The sequence below is a fragment of the Megalobrama amblycephala genome, linkage group LG4 (genome assembly GCF_018812025.1).
Source record: "Megalobrama amblycephala isolate DHTTF-2021 linkage group LG4, ASM1881202v1, whole genome shotgun sequence".
NCBI classification, from domain to species: domain Eukaryota; kingdom Metazoa; phylum Chordata; class Actinopteri; order Cypriniformes; family Xenocyprididae; genus Megalobrama; species Megalobrama amblycephala.
The window spans coordinates 29,453,482-29,476,288 of record NC_063047.1 but is presented as its reverse complement, the minus strand read 5'-3'; the positions used below and the strand labels follow the sequence as shown (position 1 = coordinate 29,476,288).

The 22,807-nt window shown below is 35.2% G+C and overlaps 3 protein-coding genes across 5 annotated transcripts in view; all 3 read left to right on the top strand.

Annotated features, from left to right (window-relative positions):
* The window catches only part of ddr2l (discoidin domain receptor family, member 2, like), a 47,568-nt gene extending 44,188 nt beyond the window's left edge, over positions 1-3,380 (top strand). Inside the window, exon 17 of the mRNA XM_048188781.1 lies at positions 1,238-3,380. Within this exon, the coding sequence (XP_048044738.1) occupies positions 1,238-1,375 (138 nt within the window). The 3' untranslated portion in view covers positions 1,376-3,380. The remainder of the gene's footprint in view (positions 1-1,237) is intronic.
* A 922-nt stretch (positions 3,381-4,302) lies between these two features.
* On the top strand, positions 4,303-9,622 carry pheta1 (PH domain containing endocytic trafficking adaptor 1). Of its 3 annotated transcripts, none has more exons than XM_048188784.1 (3): positions 4,303-4,411; positions 5,537-5,611; positions 7,631-9,622. In XM_048188784.1, exon 3 carries the CDS (start codon positions 7,654-7,656, stop codon positions 8,419-8,421), a length of 768 nt encoding a protein of 255 aa, XP_048044741.1. In that variant the 5' UTR covers positions 4,303-4,411; positions 5,537-5,611; positions 7,631-7,653; the 3' UTR covers positions 8,422-9,622. The 3 variants fall into 3 exon arrangements, with proteins under 3 accessions (XP_048044741.1, XP_048044739.1, XP_048044740.1); XM_048188782.1 differs by having other exon boundaries at positions 4,305-4,411; positions 5,537-5,637; XM_048188783.1 differs by having other exon boundaries at positions 4,325-4,396.
* A 4,443-nt stretch (positions 9,623-14,065) lies between these two features.
* The window catches only part of sh2b3 (SH2B adaptor protein 3), a 49,985-nt gene continuing 41,243 nt past the window's right edge, over positions 14,066-22,807 (top strand). Inside the window, exon 1 of the mRNA XM_048188780.1 lies at positions 14,066-14,214. The gene's annotated coding sequence lies outside the window, so the exon portion shown is untranslated. The remainder of the gene's footprint in view (positions 14,215-22,807) is intronic.

The following is a 22,807-nucleotide window of genomic DNA, read 5'->3' as shown; positions in this document are numbered from 1 at the left end:
ATAGCCTCCAGGTACATTTGAAATGTCATCTTATAATGAATGTCATTTCAGTTCTACTTTCTGAGTATGAAATATCATATGCATAGGTTTTGCCACAAACACAACTGACTGACTTCTCTCCTGTATGATTTCACAAGTCTCTTCAGACCTTACTGTACTTGAATTATGAGCTTCTACAACGTTTGACCTCCTAACTGAAATAAAAATAGTATAAATAAAAATGAATAACAGTTTTCTCTTAGTCTTATTAAGTGTAAACAATAAGTGCAACCATAATCAAAGTACTCTAAATATTCAAAGTGCAAATAGAGACCAGATTTTTCTTCAAGCATGATAGCTTTCATATTGGGAGATATTTGCATGCATCAGGGAGCCGCTTTCAAAATTGCGTTTGAATGCGCACTCGCGTTTTACTTTCGCTTTCGAGATTGAGCATACTCTGTGAATAATAGGGAGCGGCAGTGCTGAGGGCACATTCTACAAGACAAGACATTTGTCAGACGCTCTGTTGTGCAACGAATCCTCCGCCATGGTCTTGTCAGTCATCTCGTCACTTACTTTCGTCATGTGATCAGTGAGCTCTTGATTCCTGCTGCACTACGTACGACTTTGCAGCTCGTTTTGGATGAGCTGGATGGGATTGAAGCATTATCCAACTGAATTTTAATGATAAAAAGCAAAACGACAGTGGAGGCGTAATTTAAACGTAGCGGTGGCATATTCTAACCTAAGTTCACCCTCGCTCTCCGTCATGGTAATATCGCGAGACAGCTTTTCACCTTGATGAGAAATCTAGTCACACCCCTAGTATTTACCAAACTTTCAATACAAAAATTTAAATATGAAAAATATGCAATATGAAAATTATTGTCAAATAAAAGCATTTTCTTTATAAAAATGTACTTACAAAATACAAGATTTGGTCTTCAAAAGGCCTTTTTCGAAAAGGTCGTATTCTAATTAGTGTCGTCTTATATTCTGAACAATGCGGTACTTTGATTTTGGTTTTGGTTTTGGTTTTGATTTTGAAATGAGTGAATCCCAAATGAAATTATTCATTTTTTTCTGCAAACTACAAGGAGTTTGAATGTATGTGCACTGTTGCAGTATAAAAACCTTTAAATGAAATGCAAAGTACATTATTTCTTTGGAGGTTTCATCTAAAAAGATTTCTGACCTTCTTATTTTTCACTCTCTCTCTCTCTCTCTCTCTCTCTCTCTCTCTCTCTCTCCCTAGATCTTTCTCTCCGCCCCACCACTCTGTCCATCCTCTCTGTTCGAGCTGATGATGCGCTGCTGGAGTCGTGACATCGCAGACCGGCCCTCTTTTCACAGATTGTATCAGGCCCTGCGAACTTTTGCGCCCCACTCGTGACCGATACAACCTGGAGCAGAACTGTTAAACAAGTACTCTGATTGCTTGCCAGTCAGGGAAGTAGAGCGGAAACGTTATAGCCATAATGTAGCGTCATCAGAAATCCAATGGAGGAGAGATCTAGAGATGATGAGATTTCACAAAAGGCATTGATTCATTCATTAATTCACTCGCTCATATATTCATCTCCATTGGGACTCAAAGAGCTTCTTTCCAATCCATAGACACTTGAGTTGTTGTTTTTTTGTGTACTTTCGTTGTTAATATTTCCTTTTAGTACAATTATCTTACTTTTCTTTATCATAAATGTTATTTCTGTTTGTTGTTTTCCCAGAAGAACAGTGACTCTTAAGCCTACTGTGTATTCTAGGCAGAAAGAACCAACTGGACGAATGTCGTATTTGTCAAAACTGTGGTCGTGTATCGTTAAGCACTGCTGTCTTTGGTTATTATTTCATTTTTGTCCTATTTTTGTTCCTTATTTACCCCCACACTGGAGTTACTGTGTCTTGTTATGATATTAAGTGTTGTTTTGCTCTCTGAATATGAATGTTTTACAGGTTCTTTGGATATAGCCGGGTTGGAGACTTGCTCTGCCTGGATCTAGCAGAACTACTGTTATAGTTAGATTAAAAACCCTTTCGGAGGGGAGATGGAGAGGGTTATAGAGCCAACAATGGACTGACGTGCAATTGTATGCACTGTTTCCTCCCCCAACGTGTAACAGGCCACTTTAAAGTCAACATGAGATCAGAATGGACTCTGTTTGCTTTCTTCAAACCTGTTTCTGGTCTCAGTGAATGACTCATCAGTGCAAATTTCCAAAGAAGACAATGTTCGTTATTGTAATTTCATCACAATGTAGTAACTTGTTTCTTGGTTAATGTTAAAAGGACAAGATGCATTTCAGTCTAGATGCATCAAAATGCTCTTGTCAAAATGTTCTTTTCACCTTCATTTTCTGCATGCAAGTATCAAATTGTGGGAGTAAAATGGGCTGTTAACGCCATTTCACGTTGGCTTTAATATCCAGCCAAAAAACGCAATATTGCACCATCACAGCCAGTTTAAATTGCAAAGTTAAACACTACAACTCTGTAATATTGGCATACAGTTCTGAGATTGCATTGTTGTTGAATCTGTATGAATTAAGTCTGGCTGAGGATGATGTACAGGACCAATAATATCAATATTATAGAGATCCATATCTTCGATCTCGGTAAAAGGCACATGGTTTTAGGGGATTATGTAAGTAAGTTTAAAAATTATTCAAAGCACATTTTTCTTTCTCTCTTTTAACCTACTTTAATGTTTTATACAATTTCTTTAATGTCATTTAATGCTTTTAGTAAATGTTTGTGAATGAGTGTTGCATCAAAAACATTCTAAAAATGATTTGGTGGACTACAATGTAATCAAAATCTAGTATTTCTGTCTTTGTACCAGTTTCTACAGCATTCCTTTTGTGTAGTTTGTGTTTACTGTATTTCAGAAATTGTCGTCAAATGTACAGGAGACGTTTTATTGTTTGGCTGCTGAAAGGTTTGGCTATGCAGGACGTTTGAAGAGTCCTCCGATAGCACTGGGATTTCGGTTGAATGTTGGTGGTAGGAAAGCTAGGAACTCGACGCTGTTCATCGAGAAGGCAACCACTAAAACTCAATTTCCCAGAAGCCTTTGCTGAAGTGAGCCTGAGGCAATTTCTGTTATTACTGATCAGTTTTTTTTTTCCACTACATATTTAGAGACCAAGAATGCATGTCTGTGTGAATGCAACATACTGCGAGTGTGGTTTTGTTTCAAGTGAAATTAAATTGACCTTCTTTTAGCATTTAGTACTCAATAACAGTCTTTCATTCAAACCTTTTAACTCTCTGTATGTGTCCTTCATGTACATTACATAAGCAGAGAAGATACTGTATGTATAGTAATATATTGGGGACTAAGTAAGACCTTTTTCTTTCATCTTTCTTATTTTCCATAATAAATATCGATTTTGCTGTAACTGCAGTGTTTAGCGTGTTCTTATTCTGAATATTTCATTTTTCTAAATATCTTGTAGTATGATTTTATGTCATCATTATAATTATTATCATTATTATTTTAATGCTACCAATGTGACATTGGTTTCACAGACAAAATGCATGTTTTGCTGTTTTAACTGAAAGAAACTTGCACTGACATCTGTTTTGTCATCAGATGCACACCTTTTTCCTAAGGCACATTTATAAAAGCTACTTAAATGATCTAACTGAACTAAGGCCTAATACTGGTTTAATCAGTGAAACTAGGCCTTTATATTTGACTTTGGTTTGACTATAAACTTGATCTCTACAGTCCAAAGGAATAGATGATATATTAATGTGTGTTGGGCCTACGCCCCCTCCAAATGTCTATCTTGGCAAACAGTATCACTTTGACTACAATAATCTGAGCAAGGACATTTGGCAACGCCTTTGTGTTAGTTAATGCTTACTAAATGTATTTAACATCCTATAGTTCTGGCATAGCAAATGCCAACTAGCAAAAACAAGTGTAAGATGTATTCTTTGAACATGTACAGTGGTACAGTCAGGACTTATTGTACATACTATCGTATATTTCAAAACACCAGCATTACTACTTACAAAACCACCTATAAAAAGTAACCAGTACCCTATTGATTAATGCTTATTTCGGATATGTACCGTACCGTGGTATTACCGTCTGATACCGTCACCGTGCTACTACCACAGAACCAAAAAGAGCAGATCAATTTGACAAAACGAAGTAAATATAATCTAAATTCACATATAATCATGTACCCGATCTTAAGATTAAGTTTAAATATGTGAGAAGCGCGTGGGACTCATTATAATCTTTATAATAACCGATTGTGTGAGTAGTATATTATGCACACATGAGCGCGCGCAGCTCTGCTGTTACTAGAGAGATTCCTGCAGAGTCACGTGATCATCAGTCAGGAAAGGAAGAATGAAGGGAGGAAAGCTGTCTGCTGGCGTCCAATAACACACTCAGAAGGCAAGTTAAACATCGGTAAATGCTCGAAACGACGCACTAGCTCTCTTAAACCTTTCTGTTCACGAGTTTTTCTATCTTTGTAAACCGGCTTTACCAGTTTTACGCTAGTAACAAGACTGCATTTGATGGTTTAATGTCAAGCAAACTGCTCGAGCTTAGTCGAGAATGACAAAGACTGTATTATAAGTCATGTTGACTTCATTTCCACATGTTGTGCTTATGATGATGATGATTTTCTGAGTGTAAATGAGTTTGATACGGTTATATTATCTTTTTAGCACCATATTGGTCGTGGTTGTGTGTTGCAGATGTGATCTGACTATATATATTTCTGCAGCATTGCGATGCTCACTTGAAATGTAGTGTATATATCATTTACAGTTTTATTTTGGTATAAAACTGCTGTCTGGATCACTAAAACTTTTGTAGTAGGCTGTATAAACGCGTTGTGCCACTAATAACCCTGTTTTGTTTACTGTGGCAGTACCATGGAACAGTATCAGATGGAAATACCATGGTATTTTGATGTATACCATGATACTGAAATGCATGTAACATGGGGTTTTCGTGGTATTAAAAGAAACTTCCAAGAACACCATGAAATTTGTTTAGAACATGAGACAACCGTGGTTCCTATTTTGTAAAGGTAACCTTAAAAATTTTTTTTTAAAAAAGTGATCAGATATCAAAGGGTAATGCTCTGATACTTTAAAATGGATGTACTATGGCATTTACCATAGTAATGTCCAAAGTATTACTTTTTTTGTATATACCAACGTATTTAAGAAAATGTTTTGTATGATCCTTATAAAAAGTGTTGTGGTGGTACCATGGTGAAGTGATGGTATCAGATGGAATATCCATTTAAAACATCAAGGATTTGGTTACTTCCAGGGCTGGAAAAGTCATGAACATTAGTCATGAGTATTTAAAAAAGTATATTTTTTTGTTACTTGGTTTTGACGCTAGGTCTGATTCATAGTTTAGTCACTTCACACAGACCTTTATTTTTTGGCACTTGCTTTAAGAAAGAGGAGTTTGCTTGTTTTAAACCAGGTCAGATGTGTGAAGTGGGATGTTCTTGTATTGACACCTCAGTCATTGACTTCACTGAATGTGGCTGTTTCTATATTTTTTTAGAGCCGAAATGGGATGGAGATGTTCTACATGTGCTGGTGTTTTGATTGACGGTTGGAAGCAGGCCACACGTGAACGGTTCGCAGAAGAGCTTTGAAAGAACGGTGAATTTAGATCTGTTACTGTTCAAAAGTTTGGGATTGGTATGATTTAAAAAAAAAAAGAAAAAGAAATTAATACTTTTATTCAGCAAGGATGCATTAAATTGATCAAAAGTGACTACAAAAGACTTCAAATGTTACAAAAGATTTCTTTTTCAAACAAATGCTGTTCTTCTGAACTTTCTATTCGTCAAAGAATCCTGAAAAAAATTGCTTAAAAATATTAAGCAGCACAACTGTTTTTGGCATTAATCAGAAATGTTTCTTGAGCAGCAAATCAGCATATTAGAATGATTTTCTGAAGGATCATGTGACACTGAAGACTGGAGTAATGATGCTGAAAATTAATGTTTTTTTTGTTTGTTTTTTTTATTGTAGTAACATTTCACAAAATTACTGTTTTTACTGCAGCATTAAAAACAGACCCCAGACTTTTGAACAATAGTGTGTTTTCATTCTTTCACAATGTTTAATTTATTTCATAATCTTCATTTGTTTGTTCAGGAATCATCATTACAGCCTTTGTAGCCTAGTACAGTAGTAGCTAGGTGTTGTAAGAAGTAAAACCTATAAAAATCAAGCTAAAAATAATAATTAATTTAAGTGCTTAAGTTTTTAATGAATGTAAGGGGGAAAAATAATCTTTTATTAATTTATATGCATGAATACGACAAAATAAGCAGCATTTTTGCCTACATATATTTTGTTAAAGCATTTTAATGCTTAAAAAAAATTCACACTTCCTTGTACATTACATATTGACCTTAATTAATTGCTGAATCAGTTTAGAATTGATTCATTGGAACATACATATTCAACTAATCAACAGAAATTAACTTTAACTCTTTATCATCTTTGTAATATTGCATTGCAAAACAAATCTAATTACACAGTCTTTAAAGGGTTAGTTAACCCAAAAATGATAATTATGCCATTAATTACTCGCCCTCATTGTCGTTCCACACCCGTAAGACCTTCATTCATCTTCGGAACACAAATTAAGATATTTTTGATCAAATCCAATGGCTCAGTGAGGCCTGCATTGCCAGCAATAACACTCCCTTTTTCAATGCCCAGAAAGCTACTAAAAACATACTTAAAACAGTTCATGTGACTACAGTGGTTCATCCTTAATGTTATGAAGCGACAAGAATACTTTTTGTGTGCCAAAAATAACAAAATAGCGACTTTATTCAATAATATCTAGTGATGGGAGATTTCAAAACACTGCTTCATGAAGCTTCGAAGCTTTACGAATCTTCTGTTTCGATTCAGTGGTTCACGTGAACTATTGAAGTTTCAAAACACTTATGATGAAACAAATGATTCGTAAAGCTTTGAAGCTTCATGAAGCAGTGTTTTGAAATCTCCCATCACTAGATATTATTGAATTAAGTCGCTATTTTGTTATTTTTGGCACACAAAAAGTATTCTTGTCACTTCATAACATTGAGGTTGAACCACTGTAGTCACATGACCTGTTTTAAATACGTTTTTAGTAGCTTTCTGGGCATTGAAAAAGGGAGTGTTATTGCTGGCAATGCAGGCCTCACTGAGCCATTGAATGTGATCAAAAATATCTTAATTTGTGTTCCGAAGATGAACGAAGGTCTTACGGGTGTGGAACGACATGAGGGTGAGTAATTAATGACATAATTATCATTTTTGGGTGAACTAACCCTTTAAGAAAGCTAATAGCCAAATAAAAAGTGCATTTAAATCATTGCAATAATCAGTGCTGAATAACATTCAGATAACTGATATGCAGAACACATTTTTATTGTATTATTTTTTCTATTTGCCATTGTAAAAAAAAAAAAAAAGAATTACATTTAGATTGGGTTCTCTTTAGATTTATTTGTAGACCCAATGACAAATTGAAAATTGGGTTAAATCAATATTAATAAAAATTGTTGAGTTAAATACTATTAGTCTGTCTCTAATGTTAACTGTAAATGTTTGTACTGTAAACTCATTTTACTGATTTCGGTTTCAGAGACGGGTGTCCTCGCCATCATCATGAAGTTGAATGAGAGGAGCGTGGCGCATTATGCCACATGCAACTCTCCTCCAGACAAGACAGGCTTCCTCTTTAAGAAAGGGGAACGGAACACGGCGTACCATCGCCGCTGGTTTATTCTGAAGGGCAACATGCTGTTCTACTTCGAGGAGAGGGAGAGTCGAGAGCCCATTGGCGTCATCGTCCTGGAAGGCTGTACGGTGGAGCTCTGCGAGTCTGAGTCCGAAGAGTTCGCCTTCGCCGTTAAATTCGACTGCGTCAAAGCGAGGGTGTACAAGATGGCTGCGGAGAGCCAGGCCGCTATGGAATCCTGGGTCAAGGCTCTGTCACGAGCCAGTTTCGACTACATGCGACTGGTTGTGAAGGAGCTGGAGAGGCAGCTGGAAGAGGTACAAGGAGAGAGATTGTTACAAGCGAAAAACAAGGCGAAGAAACACCTGTCGCAAGCGCAGGGAGCAGAAGCGGGCCTCCGAACCGCCGCCATAACGGGGCCTTTGCAGGAGGGGCTGTCTAGCAGAGAAAACGGGGTTTCTTGGAGTAAAAACAGTGGTGTGGCAAATGGTGTCAGCGAAGGCTGCGCCTGGGAAGGTGACTGCAGCGTGAGGGCAGAAGGAGTCAGACCACCTCCGGTACCTCCGCGGAGGAAGACCAATGGCGGGTCACTCGAGAGCCCCGTTTCGCCCGGCACAGGCTGCTTCTCCAAACTTCATGACTGGTATGGCAAAGAAGTGGCTGAACTGAGAATAGAATGGCTGCAGAGCAAATGAATGAAGCTGCAAGAGACTCTGAATATACATCCGCACTCGTTCCGTGTTTAGTGCGATCTAGGTTTTTTCATCTAAAAATGGAGAGAGCATCAGAAATCAGAAAGATAATCGCTTGTCCACTGTTACTGATTATTTTTTTTGTGTGACCATTTTTTTAAAGGAACATTCTGTCATCATTTACTCACCCCTCATGTCATGAAAAATCAAGTGACCAAAGTTAGAAAAAAATCGTTTATTAATTATATATGCATCAATATGACAAAATAATCCACAATATTTATTTGCATATATGTTTACTAATACATGAAAAACATTGCATTTCCTTGAACTGTTGAGGGTGGACCTAAATGAATCTTTGAATCAGTTCATTGGATCACACAGTTTGAACTGATGCACAAAAACTAATTTTAACTCTTTTTGCTATTGAAGTTTAATTCAGAAATGCTATTAAAATCATCTTAACATTCCTGTACTCACAAGTAGTGAGACAAGGATGACCGTCTTAATTTCCAAATAAAAAGTGCATTAATATAAGTCATCGCAATAATCAGTTGAAAAACATTATACATTGTCAGAAAAGTCATTGCAATATTGGTATATATCGCCCAACCCTAATGATTACAGATTACTAGAGTTTGACCGATACAGATGATTATTTTTTTTGTGTAAATTTGTTTAAATGTTCTATTTGCCAATGTAAACGAAGACCTAAATTATGATGATTACATTTAGATCCTGTTCTTTACATTTATTTGTAAACCCAATATGACATAAATGCTGTGAAATATGAAAATTATCCCATAATTTACTCACCCTCAAGCCACCCTAGGTGAATATGACTTTCTTCTTTCAGCCAGAAACAATTGGAGTTATATTAAAAAATATCCTGGCTCTTCCGAGCTTTATAATAGGAGTGAATGGGGCTTGAGATTTTGAAGGCCAAAAAAGCGCATCTATCCATCATAAAAGTAATCCACAAGGTTAATAAACGTTTTTGTAAGAAAAATATCCGTATTTAAAACTTTATAATAACTGGCTTCCAGTAACAACCATGTGCAAGTCGAGTTCCGGCGAAAGAGTGACCTCTGACGCATTGACGAACTCGTAAGATAGAGCAAAACAAAACACCGGTCTCAAATTAGAAGTCTAAACGACAATTTTTAAAGAGAAATGTTGGAGGATTTTGATTTAAAGGGATATTTACCCAAAAATGAAAACTGTCATCATTTACTCACCCTCAAGTTGTTCCAAACCTGTATAAATTTCTTTTTTCTGCTGAACACAAAGGAAGATATTTGGAAGTATGATTGTAACCAAGCAGATCTCTCCCCCCATTGACTACCATAGTAGGAAAAAAACATATTTTGAAAGTAAATAGGGGGAGAGATCTGCTTGATTACAATCATCATTTTTAAATAGTTTCCTTTGTGTTCAGCAGAACAAAGAAATTTATACAGGTTTGGAACAACTTGAGGGTGAGTAAATGATGACAGTTTTCATTTTTGGGTGAACTATCCCTTTAAAGGAAGAGGAGCTTTAGTTTGTTGCCCAGCCCTATTTGTTTGAACAGTGAAAGACGTCTACTCTCACCTAACGCTTACGTTACTCTTACATCCCATGTCATGTGTCGGGTCAGAGTTCACTCTTCTGCCAGAACTCCTTAGTGAAAACCAGTGATTAAAGTTTTAAATATGAATATTTTTCTTACAAAAACCCATCACATCGCTCCAGAAGGCCTTTATTAACCCACTAGAGCCGTATGGATTACTTTTATGATGGATGGATGCATTTTTGAGGGATTCAAAATCTCAGCTACCATTCACTCCCATTATAAAGCTTGGAAAAGCCAGGATATTTTTTTTAATATAACTCCGTTTGTGTTCGTCTGAAAGAAGAAAGTCATATACACCTAGGATGGCTTGAGGGTGAGTAAATTATGGGATCATTTTCATTTTCGGGTGAACTATCCCTTTAAGTGTATACGTGTGAATATTAGTTAAAAACAATATTATTAAATATTGCTAAGTTAAATGCGAGTCTACAGTGCTCTTTTCCATATCAAAATGAAATAAATGTGCACTGGGGCTCAAAAATGGCAAAAAGCATCATAAAATATCATAAAAATAGTCTAAACGATTTGTGTGAAAATTTTAAAAGTTCAAATGAGAACTTTAAGAAAAGCACAAGGTTTGGCGTTGTGATGTCAAACATCGGTTCTCATGTTTCGTCGTTAACATTTATCTTTTAAAGATTTCTGAGATTTTCAGTTAAAGAAAAAGACTTACTATGTGGTGCACAAAAATGTGTGCCTTCGGTTTGGTGCACAGGTTGTACAGACTACATTTATGGAGCTTTTTAAGCTTGACAGTCCCAGTCATTGTGAAAAGGAGCTTTCAAGATGTTCTGCCAAACTTCTTCATTTGTGTTCATGGAAGCAGGAAAGTGATGTGGGTTTGGAGCGACATGGGAATGAGTAAATGATGACTGCGTTTTCTTTTTTAGATGAACTATTCCTGTAAAGTCTCGTACTTAGCTTCATGTTTTGATTTTCCTAGAAACTCATGTTGAAGTGGCTTGCCATTTCCTTCTCATTTTCACATTTTTTTTTTTTAAATTGACGTCTTGCATAACAACACTGTGAATCCTTTTTCACAATGTTGGACTGGATAAAAAATAGAATAGCGGTACAATATCTGTGTTTTCAGAATCAAAAACACCTTGAATGTTAAACGTTACAGTGCCAAAGCTGGTCTATGGTCATTTGTAATCTTTTTTTTTTTTTTAAATATAATGTAGCAACAAAATATTGATTAGATGCAACAAAACAATAATATGCATTTTATGCTGAATTTTAGGATATCTACAATCGAACCTGCCAAAAACATAATTGCCATAATGATTTCTAACTTTCAAATGCATGTAAAAGTGTCTGAGACAATGGAGCCATCTAACTATCCAGCTAACATATAATCTTCGGTTAATGGATCTTTTTTCTTAGCAGCTCTAATACAAGATGTTATTCATTTTTAGGCTAAGCTTTTGCTATGCTTGATTATATATTATCATACTTGCCAATAAGCATGTCAGTGCTTTGCCTTGCCTTTTCAAACTGACCAATTATAGTCATCATACTGTGACCAACATGTAATACACTATAGAATAGTATATACAGACAGCTCTCGAATTTATTTATGGCTTTGTGTAAATGCATTTTTAATGGTACAAATTGTGTGCAATCATATCTGGGGAGGTATTACCTACAGTTAAGGTTAGACATTAAATCAACCAACCGCAGTGCCTTCAGATTTCATATTAAACACTGTGTTAGATTGCACAATAAAATGGCGATTAAGAGATGAATGCTTGTGTAAATTAACCACTGATTGTAAAATGACAACAACTGCAATAGAATTTACTTGTTATAAAGGCAATAACCAGTGTGTCAAAACAGGCGCTGAAATTACATTGTGTTAAATATTTAATTTGAAGGAAACAAGAATGTATGTTGAATGTTTTTTTAATGAGTCAAATAAAGATGAGCATCAGGATAAAATATGTATTAAGATGTATTTCTTCAAAATGTGAATTCGCACAATTTCACCACAAGGTGGCTCAGCATTGCTTTGTATTGTGAGTAGTTTCATTTGATTAAAGACTGAAGGGTTCATTTCATTCACAGATCGCGTGTCATTGCATTAGTTAGAAATGTCCATGTATGGATTGGAGATGCATTGAATTTTTATTTGATGGTTTCTAAAATTAAATTCTCTTGACTTTTCTGTACATTTCTCTTCTTTAGTGATGTGCATAATAAAAAATAAACTATGAAACATACACTTTTACATTTATATATGCCCTTCGTGGCCTTTTCAAGGACATGGCAGTAAAGATTAGGTTTAGAGGGGATTGTTACTACTGTCCAACGTCTTCTCTACACTGAATATTTCATTGCTTTTTCATAACGCAACCTGACAGTTTCATATTTATCATAGCTAGTAACACGCTTTTACTAGACTGCACACATCTGACTGCGGAAACTACAAAATGTATCATGTGAAGCCGCAAAGAAAGCACTTAACTGGAAGCTGTTTTTAAAATAAAAGTCCCAAAGCGTCACATTAAATTAGTGAGTTGACATGAAGTCAAATAGTTACAGCATATAGAATTGTCCAGTGTGACATACTATACTTCCAACTATTTTAAACATTTTTGTTTACAATTATTATTATTATTATTATTAATTATTTAATTATTATTGTTATTATTATTATATGTGCAGTTTGAGCGACTACATGGGAGTTCTAAATTAAAGTACTTAATTTGTGTGTGTGTGTGTACATATGACAGCTGGGTAGTAACGGATTACATGTAATCTGGATTACGTAATCAGTTTCCAAAAATCAAGTACTTGTAATTAGAGTAAACTACTTTTTAAAATACTTTTTATGGATTGCATGATTACATATTATTTACACAATGGCAGTAAATTGTTCACAATTCATTGATTATCCTCATTTTTCATTTTTTTAACGTTTATATTTTTCATAATAACCTGCTGCTTATATACATTTGTGAGTTTTTCCGGCAGTGTGGGGGAAATATAGATGAATATATATGAAATATAGATGATATATATATATATATATATATATATATATATATATATATATATATATATATATATATATATATATATATGAAATGATATAATAATAATAATATATGAAATATAGATGAAATATTTGATGTAGCAGTGATTTTGCTGTGTATTTCATGTTTTTCAATATTTGTTTTTGTAATGTTGCTGTTTTCTAAATGTACTTAATTTTAAGTAAATATGTTTTAAAATCTTAAGATGTGATTTTGTTTTATTCAGTGTTACTATCAGCAAACACTAACAGGTACATTAGTGTTATTGAAATATTAACTGTCCATTCATTGCACTTTAAAAATAATCTGTTGAGGCTCTTGTTGGTGAATAGAATATATTTTTTGGAATATATTTTTTCTTTGTGTCTGTCAAAATAGTACAAGATTATCCTACAATATATGTGACATCAAATAAGGGTTAGCACAAAAGTAATCTAAATGTAATCCAAAAGTAGTCAGATTACGTTACCAAAAATGTGTAATCTAAGAGATTTTATATATATATATATATATATATATATATATATATATATATATATATATATATATATATATATACATTAAACCAAAAAAACATTTTTAAAAAAAATTGTTAAATTTTTTTTATATTTATTGCTTTATTATATATATATATTATATAGCAATAAATATTAAAAAATTTATTTCTTTATTATATATATATATATATATATATATATATATATATATATATATACATATATATATATATATAAAAGCAATAAATAATAATTTTAACCACTTTTTAAAAAAATGTTTATTGGTTTATTATATATATAATATAAATAAAATTATTGAAAAAAAATTAATGATAGCCTATATATAAGTCAAGAACCTCTTGAATGTTTCTCCGAATAAACCATTTTTTTAATATTATATATAGTGATGTAATTGTATGAGAAGGTTACAAAAACTACACAAATGTCTTAAATTATTATAATGGGGCTTTTATTTTACCGGAAACTCAGTGTGTCTCGCCACATCAAGGATTTTTCGTCGCTTGTTGTCGCCGTGTCCATGGAAAGTTTTTTTTTTTTTTTTTTTTTCCTTCCTGAAAGTTTACGCAGGACTGTTGTTGCGCGCATCCAACATGACAGAGAAAGTAACGGACATCACGGCTGGCAGGCAAGTCATGTTTAATCATTACCATAGCTCTCTCTTGTTGTAACTTAAGATGTTTAATAGGATTCAGCAAAATATTAACTGTTCGTGATGTATATCCCGACACTTTGGGCCAGAAGTTTCTTGGTCAGTGAAGATAACGCAGAACGTGAGAGTTTGAGTCGAGAGGGGGGGTCTCTGCTCCCCAGCACTTATGACACCGCAGTAATTATTATGAAAGTTTCATATATTGGCTGTTGAGGTTATGTGCTGCTATCGTCCCTCTCAACGTTTATTGCAAAGTTATAATGAACTTGACACTCGCACGCGAGGCGCAAGAAGAACGTTTAAAGGGATCACGCAGTTTCACAGCGCGTGCCTGGCTCGGTCCGAAAGATACGTGAATTACGTACGGATTCTTAGAATTTGCGTCATTTGGAATGGGCAATTAAAGAAAGCATCGCAAAATTAGTACAATTATTTGAAAAAATTAAACTACACGTGCTCGTGCGTTCACCCCCGCTTACAAGTTTCTTAATGGCATCGAATTAAGGCCGGTGATTACGTAATTTTTGTTACACAACATATACATTATTATTAGTAGTGGTAGTAGTATTAATTATAATATTGTGACACGTGCTAATTTGCATATGCACGCAAAACGGCCTTGTAAACGTGCATACAAATCTGAATTTATGTCAAACTCCGCCTTTACTTTAGTTTATGATGTATTGTATTATTAATAATAATAATATGGCACGAGCTCACTTGCATACACATGTGAAATGGGCTCGTGAGCACATGTATGCAAATGAGTTTATACCTTCATCATCTTGGCATCTGGATCAGTTTGTGATGTTTATGTCAGGCAGATGTTGTAGCCCTGCAGCTGGAATACAAATCGTAAATTGTGAAGTATTTAGGTAGCATCTACTGAGTGTGTGACTCGTCTTAGCTCATGTTGTTTGACTTTGGAATATAAATTTGACTTTTTATAAACTGATATTAGGGGACGTGAATGTTCTTGCAGTGGTGAAATGGTGTTCAAGAGTTTCTTAAAAGTCAAAAAAGCAAATAATTCATTTATTTTGACCAATATGTATTAAATATGCACTAAAATATATATATTTTTAAATATGCATTTTCTATTAATAAAGGTCAGTATTTTTTATTTTATTATTTTTACTGTCACTTCTAGTAGTGGTAGTTCAACACACACAGTCAGGCAACAGTGCAAATCACTGGCCTCAGCATGACCAAATATACTCATATCTTTAGTAATTATAGATCATTAACATATAATCCAAGCCTAAAAGATGAAATAAATCACTCATAACCAAAACCTTTCTACCTTTCACTAAACTGCAAATGTCTGGTCCATAATTCAGCTTATTCTGCACTCACCTGGACGAGAAGATCGTCTGACAGACATTTAAAGTGGCCCACCACAGATCGTTTTGGTTTACATTTTGTTTAGAGATGGGTTCATCTGAGATATAAATAAGTTAGATTATACCTCACTAATCAAAACAAATCAAACAATCAAATTTATGTAAAATTAGCCAATCAGCTTTGAGTTTAGTGGAACAAGAACGTCAGAAAGACCTCAGTCGCACTAATTTTGATGCAAAATGTGAATGTGTTTCATTGACTAACTTTTTATTGTACTTTTTTTGTACATTTTACTGATGTGATCAGGGTCCAAAATTAACTGTTTGCCACACCTGGCCTGTAACTTTCTGAAAATATTTCTTACAGCCCACAAAACTGTATTTTGCATATATTTGTGTCCCTGTGACAATGGAGCCATTTAGTTTCCTTAAAGGTGCAATGTGTAAAATTTGGGAGGATCTACTGACAGAAATGCAATATAATATACATAATTATGTTTTCAGTGGTGTATAAAGACCTTACATAATGAACCGTTATTTTTTGATTACCTTAGAATGAGTCATTTCTATCTACATACACCGCAGGTCCCCCCTCGATGTTAAGACGTCATTTTGCGCCGGCATGTTTCTACAGAAGCCCTATGTTGTTCTATTTAAATCGCTCGTATTTTTAGAGGCAGCTTGCATCATCACTACGTTGAATTCTCACGAAGAAGTTGTAGTAGTAGTGGTTGTCATCTGGTTTATTAGAAGCAGAGACCGTTCTTTGTTAGAAGTAAGAAGAAACCTCATTGCTTGACTGGCTAACGTACTCTCAGCTGTCTCAGACATCTTTGACTTGTGTCGGCCAGACGGCCACCGTAGCTTCTCTATTTTGCTTCGAAAGGGAGGGGTGAGCTTCCGTTGGTTGCAGTTCACAACCTCACCGCTAGATGCTGCTAAAATTTACACACAGCACTAGGGCTGATCGATATATCGCATGTGATTGTCACGCGCATTTCGTCAGTAAAGCCGGTTCCCTGATTACCGCTAAATCGCCATCACCTGCTTTCAAATGTAGCGGCATTTAATAGACAGCCGTAGTTCACTGACAAGCCACGCAATATCGCGTTCATATCGCAGATGAATCGCCTTCGATAATGAACGCGATATTGCGTGGCTTGTCAGTGAACTACGGCTCTGTCTATTAAATGCTGCTCCATTTGAAAGCAGGTGATGGCGATTTAGTGGTAATCAGGGAACCGGCTTTACTGACGAAATGCGCGTGACAATCGCATGCGATATATCGCCCAGCCCTACACTGCATTATAGAGATGCACCTATCGTCCGGCCAGGGATCGGAATCCGACGATTTTCCGCATGATCGGCCCAGATCGGTGACCGGCCGGTCAGTCTCGTGTCTTTCCGTCAGCTTTCCGTCAATAACGTCAGCTGCACATTCTTGCTCTCTTCTCTCCGACGGCAAAGTGACACACAGTCGCCTCCTATAGGCGAGTGTTCAGTTAAACACAGTCTGTTTTGGAACGTTACAATGTTGAGAAAGATAACGTAAGTTGTGTATTTTGGGTCCGCGCATAAACTCTTAAAGTGACAGGAGTCCAATATTCCTGCTGCTGTCTGTCATGTTAATCAAAGAACAAAAGACAAAGAAAATCACTTGCTGCTCTTGACTGAATAACTTTAATTGTAAGCATTAAAGGTGCTAAAGAGGATGTTTTGTTTTATACATTTTTGCAATATTACTTGAAACTGTCTTTACTAACTGATAAAAGACTATTTATTAGGTGCACTGAAAGGAATAATATTAATATACATCATCTGTGCACGAGGTAGGGACTTAAAAACATCAGCCAATCGTTTACGCGATCATTGCGTAAACGATTGGCCCTCTGGCTTGTCAATCACTGCCATGACGTTCCTTGTGAGAGACTGCGCGCTCCAGTAACTTTCCACACTCCACAGGCACCGCATGCAGTGTTTTTGTCCGGAGACAGGAGTAACAACTGCAGATTATGAGTTACCTGCGGTGAGTCTGACATAATGAATCCACTAACACGACACAGCGAATGGCGGTGGTAAACACTCGTGTTCCAATACGAGCGTTTACGAGTTTTGGGAGGCGTTCCTTCGAAGGAGGGGGGTTGTTCTTACGCATGCGCTCATTTCAAAAACTCAGTAACAGTCTTTGGTTTCTCAGTTGACGAAAAGATCCTCTTTAGCACCTTTAACTTGTATTTAATTTTTACAGTGACGACTATCCAGTGTTATTTTGCATTTGAATACTTCAACTTCTGTAGTATTTCTTATCTGAATAAAAACCTACTTAACCTGAATAACTTAAAGGCCTGGTCTCACAGCCAGGATTAGGCCTTAGTTCAATTAGGGTATTTAAGTAGCTTTTGTAAATGTACCCTGAAAAAACAATACTTGTGTGAATCTTGAGACAAAACAATGGCACTGACATATTTTAAGGTATGTCAGTGCAAGTTATTTTTTAGTTAAAACAGCTCAAACATGCATTTTAGTCTAGGACTAGCTTAAGCCTTGTCTGTGAAACCAGTGGATAGTTTCATAGCTCTCTTTATTTTATTGCATTTATTTGTGCTGTTGCTTGCAATTTTTTATTTGTTCTTATTTTATTACTCTCTTTTTCTTTTCTTTTTTAATGAAAATAAAACTTTGCATTGAAGCAAAGTAGATTTTCGTTTATGCTGTCAGTTATAGTTCTTAGAAAGAAAATCAAAATTGGCAAAATCAGTATGGGCAGGTCACACTAACAAAAAATCAGAATCGGCCAAGAAAATTGCATTCGGTGCATCTCTAGTAAATAACAAAATGAACATGCAATGCGTTATATTTTCTTATGTTGATTTCTATAAAATGCTCTTACTCTCGTATGGACTTTGGCGAGTGTTAAATTTTGACCTTGTTGGGTGTGATATTTCTAACATGCATCAGTATAGTTTCGGTTTTCTGTGTCTCTGTGTGTTATATGGATACGAATTTCATCTCAAAGCACATCTGAAAACTTTTAAATGTATGAATATGTGCATATTCCTGTACAGAACAGGGGATTCCGTTCGTCTCAAGCTGTAAGAATCCCCCTGTTCCCACACTCGCTGGCCCTTGATCTCCCACCCCTCATGAGGGAACAGTGTGTCATGATGTGACTCTGTGATATGGTCGAAGGAGCCTCAAATGCTCAAAGCAGCGCGCTACTTGTGTGTGTGTGTGTGTGTGCACTTATGTGTGTACATGCACTTCCTTTTGATCAACCTCCTCAGGCTCTGCAGCCTCATAAAACGGCGCAAAGCTGTACTTTAATGCGTGTTTTCTGCTCTGGCATCAGCGTTTCTGTCTGGTTTTTGTGCATGCTAGTGTCAAGGAGAGAAAGAATGACTATTGAATGGGCTTGTGCAAACAGGACAGGGGAGCATTACAAGGTAGCATTGTATCTTGCTTGCGGTCGAGTCAAGAATGCTGTCATTGTGTGTTTGGAGACGCAGAATATTTGTCTAGCAGATGCACAGACGTCGTTGAGTGCCACTGAGGTGTTGTAATGTGTTTTTGCTCATTTGAAGGCACACTTTGGAATGCCTCCCACAAAGTATGTATAATTAGTGCTCTGTGCTAAAGCAAGTGTCACTAGCAGTATTGCTCACGTTTAGAATTAGGGGTTTGTTCACAGATTTGGTGCGTAGCTCATAGGAGTTTGTGCTACGAACCTCAAATCAATTCTAAGCAGTCAGAATTACAATTTTTACATGGTGGATGATAAAACTTACATGGAAGGAGGAACTTGAACTTTCTAGGGACCAATTCATGAAAATCTTCTTAAGATTCTTAAGAAATAGTAACAATTTTTTTGAAAAATTCTGGAAAAATGTTGTGTGGTTAATATATCTTTTTTGTAGAATATGAAATATTCTTAAAATAAATTAGGAAAAAAATGGTAGTTAAGAAGAATTTTATTCTTAAGAATGTTTTGTGTTGTGAATCCGGCCCAAGAATATCGTAGACAGGGTTGAGTTTTTTTTATTTGGGTCAGCAACCAACCACTCAGAATACCCTAGTAACCACCCAGCAACTACATGGCAACAACCTAGAATTGTGTCGTGTGATGTTTGCACAGGCAAAAGTCACTTATATTCTATTAGAAAATGTAATATTTTGCTGTTTAGAGTAGGGTAATCCTTTGTGTTGGTGATGCTATTTCATGTCTTATGGCAATGCTTAGAAGTCCAGTATTTTTGAAGATGGGTGCATGATTATATTTTAAAGATATCACAGACGCGGTATGATCCCTTTCCTAGTTTATACATTCTTGGTGACCTTTGGCCTTTTAGTCATTTAAAAAAAAAATCACAGTGGATACAGTTCTTCCACAGTATAAAAAAAAGAAAAGATAATTGCCACTTTAAATCTCAAAATTCTGTTTTTTTCTTCACTATTACAAATTTACATCTCACAATTCTGACTTTTTTCTCGCAATTGCGAGTTTTCTAAGAATTGTGAGATATAAAATAGCAATTGCGATTTATAAAGTCCAGTTCTAAGGAAAAAAGAATTGCGAGTTTTAATCTCACAATTCTGACTTACAATTGCGAGTTTATATCATGCAATTCTGAGAAAAAGGTCAGAATTGAGATATAAACGCGCAATTCTGACTCTTTTTTTTTTTTTTTTTTTTTTTTTTTTTTTTTTTTGCAAATGCGAGTTTAGCTATATCTCGCAATTGCGAGTTTATATCTCGCAATTCTGACTTTTCTCGCAATTGCGTGTTTGTATCTCACAATTCTGACTTCTTTTCTCAAAATTTTTAGATATAAACTTACAATTGCGAGTTCTAAAGTCCAATTCTTTATTCTTTTAATCTAAAGTTTTAATCTCACAATTCTGACTTTGTAACTATAATGTTTATCTTAACACGCCATTCTGAAAAAAAGTCAGAATTCTGAGATTAGACTATTTTTTCATTCAGTGGCAGAAACAAGCTTCCATAGAGCTGCATCATGTTGGGCAGACGTGTGATTGTGAAAATCTTCCAGAAGGCCTCCAATTTTTGAGTGGTTTTCAGATTTAGGGAAGGTGGCAGCCCTCGAAATACTCTCTTATAGTCTGCATGGGAAGATTGATATTTATTTTTATAAATGGGGAAAACATTTGCATTTCTGTAATACACAGTAGTAGCAAGCTTGTGGGCAAGACTAAAATAAGGGTCATGCAAATATAGTTTCTAAGAACTTATGGTGTTGGCAACACCCCTGCCCCCCTTTTTTATTTTACTTTTACTATTTTATTGACTAACTTTTTTTTTTTTTGTGGTTTATGTCAAGTAGCCCTACGTGATTGTTTATATTATTTCTTGTTTGCAAATAAAAAAAATCAATAAAGTACAAATCCTTAAAAAATGTAATATTTTAATTTATCTTTTTAAACATCTCTGAAATTAAATGAAAAAAATGTATTTGTATTTTCCTGTATTTATGAGCTCAATGTGTGTGAGAAGAATGCATGAAATAGTGGGCATAAACAATGTCTGAACCATGTGGTCAGCTAGGTCACCGGAAATGTGACATGAACGCACACATACGCAGTGGAGGCAAAGGGGAAAACAATCCCAAGAGCCCCTTCTTTTTTGTATCCTGCTGCTCTGGCTGTTTGAAAACCATTCTTCCTATGTTGATTACTTTGATTTAAATTGTAAAAAAGCTAATCGAATTAACGTGATATGCTGATGAATTAATCAAATGAATCACAATTAATCACATATAATCAACATTTAATGTCAAAAACCACAATTAGACATTATTGCGGTAGCAGTAGACTAAATAATCACTGAATAGATATTAGAAAAAGCATCTTTAGAAGTCAGTATATTGTTCGTTTCAAAAATGAAACAAACTATTATTTTGGTAATCGATTAACTCACCGATATTAGAACAATTAATCGATTATTTGACCGATTATTCCGCTTTTGCAGTTAGTTAAAATGTTGAGTTATACCTATTCTAACTAATAAATAGAACATGGAAACCACTTAATCTTTTTTGTGTTTTTAATGCACTTCCGATGTAGATAAATCAATTCAATATCAATTAATTTGGATAAAAAGTTTTGAAATGCTGTAAACTCTACAGGGAACCTAGTGATCTGGTACCTTACTATAATATTTATCAGCATACAATTGCATATAATGCTATTTTTTGTTTTATAATAATAACGTTTTGTTAACTTTTTAATATGAATGAAAATATGAATGTAATATAGTGCATATTTTTTGAAAAATGCTCCTCTTTAGAGTTAATTTTTCGAACTAACTAACTATCGAAATTGTTCACAGGCTGTTTTATTGACGTCTTTCTGCGGTTGAAACCGTGACTGAGCAATTACATGAGACATGATACTTTTCAGTAAGTTGTACTGTATCTTTTTTAACATAACTTCTGATGTTCATTATTGTTTGAATTTCATAGCAAAAGTAACCTGCTCTGTCTTGTCTGTCGACACGTTGTCTCGCTGTTTTTCAGCATCTCGTGCCATGAGTGTTTTGTTATTAAGTAGTTAAAATAGTTAACTTAGAAAAATGTGTCTCGCTCTGTTGCATTTGGTTTGATTACGTATTTTCATTTGGAAGAATGTGGTGATACTTGTTAAATTTGGTGAGGTTAGTTGCGTGCGGACTCTCATGAAGATGAAGCTGATACTTCAAACTGAATTGCTCCAATGGACAGTTTTGGAAGGCATATATTTAGTATGGAGTTGCGTATGAATCAGGGGGCATTATTAACTGAGGCCACGTTTACACTAGTGTGTTTTCGTTTTAAAACACATAACTTTTGCTATGGTAACGGCTGTCGTTTACACTATGACCCTTGAAAACGGAGACTTTCGGAAACGCTGCAAAGCCTGTTTTAGTTTGAATATGCCAGGGTTGCGTCTCAAACCCCGTTTACATTAGTGAGGTTTAAAACGGCGTTTTAAAATGAAATGATCCTCGTCTATACTGGAGTTTCCACTGCATTTGAGAAACAATCTCAGTTTTGGTCTGATTACGCTAAAATGCAACCCTGGAATTTTCAAACTAAAATGGGGTCTGCAGTGTTTTCAAAACTCTCTGTTTTCGAAGGTAGGAAAACACAGGCGTAGTGTAGACACCAGGCGTAACCGCAACAAAACTTATGCATTTTAATGCATACAAAACTAAGCTAAAACTAAAACGTACT

Excerpts from the sequence above, each read along its gene's own strand:
- pheta1 (XM_048188784.1), top strand. The coding sequence starts at position 7,654 with ATGAAGTTGAATGAGAGGAGCGTGGCGCATTATGCCACATGCAACTCT.